This window comes from Pterocles gutturalis, unplaced genomic scaffold (genome assembly GCF_000699245.1).
Source record: "Pterocles gutturalis isolate BGI_N339 unplaced genomic scaffold, ASM69924v1 scaffold9432, whole genome shotgun sequence".
Lineage (NCBI taxonomy): Eukaryota > Metazoa > Chordata > Aves > Pterocliformes > Pteroclidae > Pterocles > Pterocles gutturalis.
The window spans coordinates 10,727-13,845 of NW_010107954.1; the positions used below are offsets into that span (position 1 = coordinate 10,727).

Genomic DNA, 3,119 nt, shown 5'->3' on the forward strand with positions numbered 1-3,119 from the left:
GAATGAGTGCAGTGAGAGAGCTTTTCCCTTCCTGACATTTGTGGTTCCTTTACTGAAGGACACTTTTCACTGGAAATAGTAGATGTTGCATTTTATAGTCTTCCAATGTTGGGTCTGTGTCCATTGCTTCAAGTTTTAAAATGTAGTTAATGCAGAAGGAGGGTTTACACTTCTGTGCTCCAGTGTGATTTTTTTTTTTTTTTTATCAAAAAACTTTTTGATGAAGATTTCTGCTATAGACAGAGCTCTTTGTACTGAAAAAAACTTAGTGAGGTCTCCAGACTCTTTGGCTGGGACTTTTGAGAAGAGCGTAGGAGGTTCTGTCCCAGCATCTGGACACTGACAGCAGCCTGGCTGGATGCTCCAGCTGGATATTCTGGTGCTCAGTCCTCCAGAAGAAGACACATGAATCCCTTCAGTGGATCATATGTCTGTCCTCTCCACAGGGCAGTTTTTCTGGCCCTAACACTGCAGATTCTTGAGTAGATAGCTCTCCGTAATGGGCCCATATTGCTGTTTCTGAGCTCTCACGTGAAGACTCCTACATTCAACATAAGCTGCTGAGAGTAAGGCGAAGGACCCCCAGAATATTTCTTCCTATCCCCTTCTGTCACTGGGTCTGTGTGTGGGGTGAGAGAAGGGGCTGAGGTGGTTTCTTATCCTTTGAAAAGGATAACGAAAAAAGAAACGAAGAGCTCCGCAGTCCAGGGTAGATGCTCTGCTGCCCCACCTTAAACCCCAGCTGAGCTTAGGCTCCCCAGGACTGACAGATCTGCCTCCCTCCTGTGTGCCTCCAGCCATCTCCAAGCTGTACTGTTGCTACTGACCCACGGCTTCCAGCACGTTCCTTTTCCGAAATGCTGATGTCCAAATTTCAGCTTCTGCCTAAGGAGCGGGGCAAGCCCTGGCTTTGCTTTCCTAGCTGGTCCCACGTGAGCCAGAGGGACTTTCTGCGGAAGCGGGCGTTGGCCGGGGAGGTGTTGGGCTGATGGAACTCCCAAGTTTGTTGAATAAGACTGAAAAAGAAAATGTGGCTGTAAGCATTTTCCTGACCGGTTCAGGACCAGCTGTTGGCTAACTTCCTCCTGTTGGTTGCAAAATGCTTTTTGAGGAAATCAGGGGGTAAAAAGAAAAACAGACAACAAGGTGATTTTATGAGGCTCAGCTGTGTATGTGTGGACACTGTAGACTTTTGCTATCTGTTAATCATCACTCTTTATCCACAGGCAGCTATTCTCTCTCCATAAGAGACTATGATCCACAGCACGGTGATGTTATTAAGCACTACAAAATTAGGAGTCTAGACAATGGAGGATTTTACATCTCTCCAAGAATAACTTTTCCCAACATCAATGATATGATCAAACATTATCAAAGTAAGTTAAATCGGTTAGTGGATTACTTAATAGAATACAGCCATTATTTCATTATTTCCTGTGAGGGAAGATAAGTGCTTTCTTGTTTTGTTTCAAACCTCTTCATCCTTTTCATCCTTCTTTTTTTTTTTTTTTTTCTCCTAAATAACCCAGGCATGCTTGTTGTCTAAGATACGTAAAACTGGTTGGAACACCAGTAACGTTGTTATAATCAGACCTAATGCTGCTTGCTGTGGGGCACACCATTGTGTAATAAACAATAGTTTTATAAAACACCTCATCAAGGTTATGATGATGTGAAACTGCAGTAAAAATTGACTGCATTGTAAATAAATTCTGTATTTGAAAGTAAATTTGTATCCACAATGAGCAGAAAGACGTATAGACTTGTGAATGTCTTCTTGTGGTGTCAAGTGTGGAATTGTTTTTCTTTTTCCTATAAAATATTTGTTTGTTTGTTTGCTTGTTTATTTATTGTGAATGGCGTTTTGAAGGAAGTAAAAATCAACTGATTTCAAAGAAAGAAAATTGCACCCACAGAAAATTTTTTATTAAAAAAGGGGGGAATGGAGAAGCTACAAAAATGACTTTTCATGCTGCATAACCTCCTGGTGGATAGGTCCAAAAAATGTGGGGTTTAGTCTTGTAGCTGGGAAGACAGAGAAGGCAAAAAATGTAGGACAGAAAATCACAGAGTGATTTTTCCAAGCCACACTGAGGACTTGAGATTTCTCTGCATTGTTAGACATGCATGGTAATTCTTTGGCACAGCTGAGAATTATTCTACATTTGTATTAAAGATGTAGCTGGTCAGTGTTTGGAGAAAAAAAAAATAATGGTGACCTACTTATGCTTGCATGCACATGTGTCTGAAACAATGCTACAAGAAAATGTAATGAGAAACTCAGAATATGAGTTCCAAGCCTGACTCCAGTGTGCGTCTTCCTCAACATACTGTCAGTAAGCAGATCTTATATTTTCTTTAGGTGGTACAAATGGTACTGAAAACTCCTCAGTAACCTGATGGTAACCAGATGTATGTGACACTTCTTCATTGACTTTGTCTCTGAATACCAAATTTCAGTTCAGAGGTGCTTAAAGTTCCATGAAAACACCCGAAAGGTTACATTTTCATCAAAGTACCTGTTTATTTTGAAAATTATTTGGAGCTCATTAGTGCACAGCTGTAATTAAGTAACGTTTGTCTCAAAGCAAACTTCATGAGGCACAGAAGTATAATGGATTTTTGTATTTTGTTTTTCCTTTGAAAACCAGAGCAATCAGATGGCTTGTGCAGAAAGTTGGAAAAAGCTTGTATTAGTCCAAAGCCCCAAAAACCATGGGATAAAGACGCATGGGAAATCCCACGGGAATCGATTAAATTAGTGAAGAAGCTTGGAGCTGGTCAGTTTGGAGAAGTCTGGATGGGTAAGTTTATTCCTTAGGAAACGGTGTTTGAAGAAGTGTCATTTCAGAGTCATTCAGAATAACGGTGGCCATGAACCTGGCCTGATGTATGTATATGATGTATATAATTTTTATTATAATAACAGAATGGTGTTGGGTTTGGGGTTTTGGCATTTTGTTTTGTTTTAGGTTTTTTTGTTTGTTTGTTTGTTTTTTAACAGGATTCTATAGGCAGGGCATTTCTGAACAACTTAAAAGTGTTTCCCAAAACTTATGAAAGACGCAGAGCTATGAAGGAGTCTCTGGGGACCCCCGGGAGGGTGGCAGGGTAGCAGG

The 3,119-nt window shown here is 40.6% G+C and overlaps 1 protein-coding gene across 3 annotated transcripts in view; it reads left to right on the top strand.

The window, feature by feature from the left end:
* Positions 1 to 3,119, top strand: part of LYN (LYN proto-oncogene, Src family tyrosine kinase) — a 27,153-nt gene that overhangs the window by 2,477 nt on the left and 21,557 nt on the right. For all 3 annotated transcript variants that reach the window (XM_010072441.1, XM_010072440.1, XM_010072442.1), the window contains exons 6-7: positions 1,227 to 1,376; positions 2,652 to 2,804. In XM_010072441.1, coding sequence (XP_010070743.1) covers positions 1,227 to 1,376; positions 2,652 to 2,804 — 303 coding nt within the window. The remainder of the gene's footprint in view (positions 1 to 1,226; positions 1,377 to 2,651; positions 2,805 to 3,119) is intronic.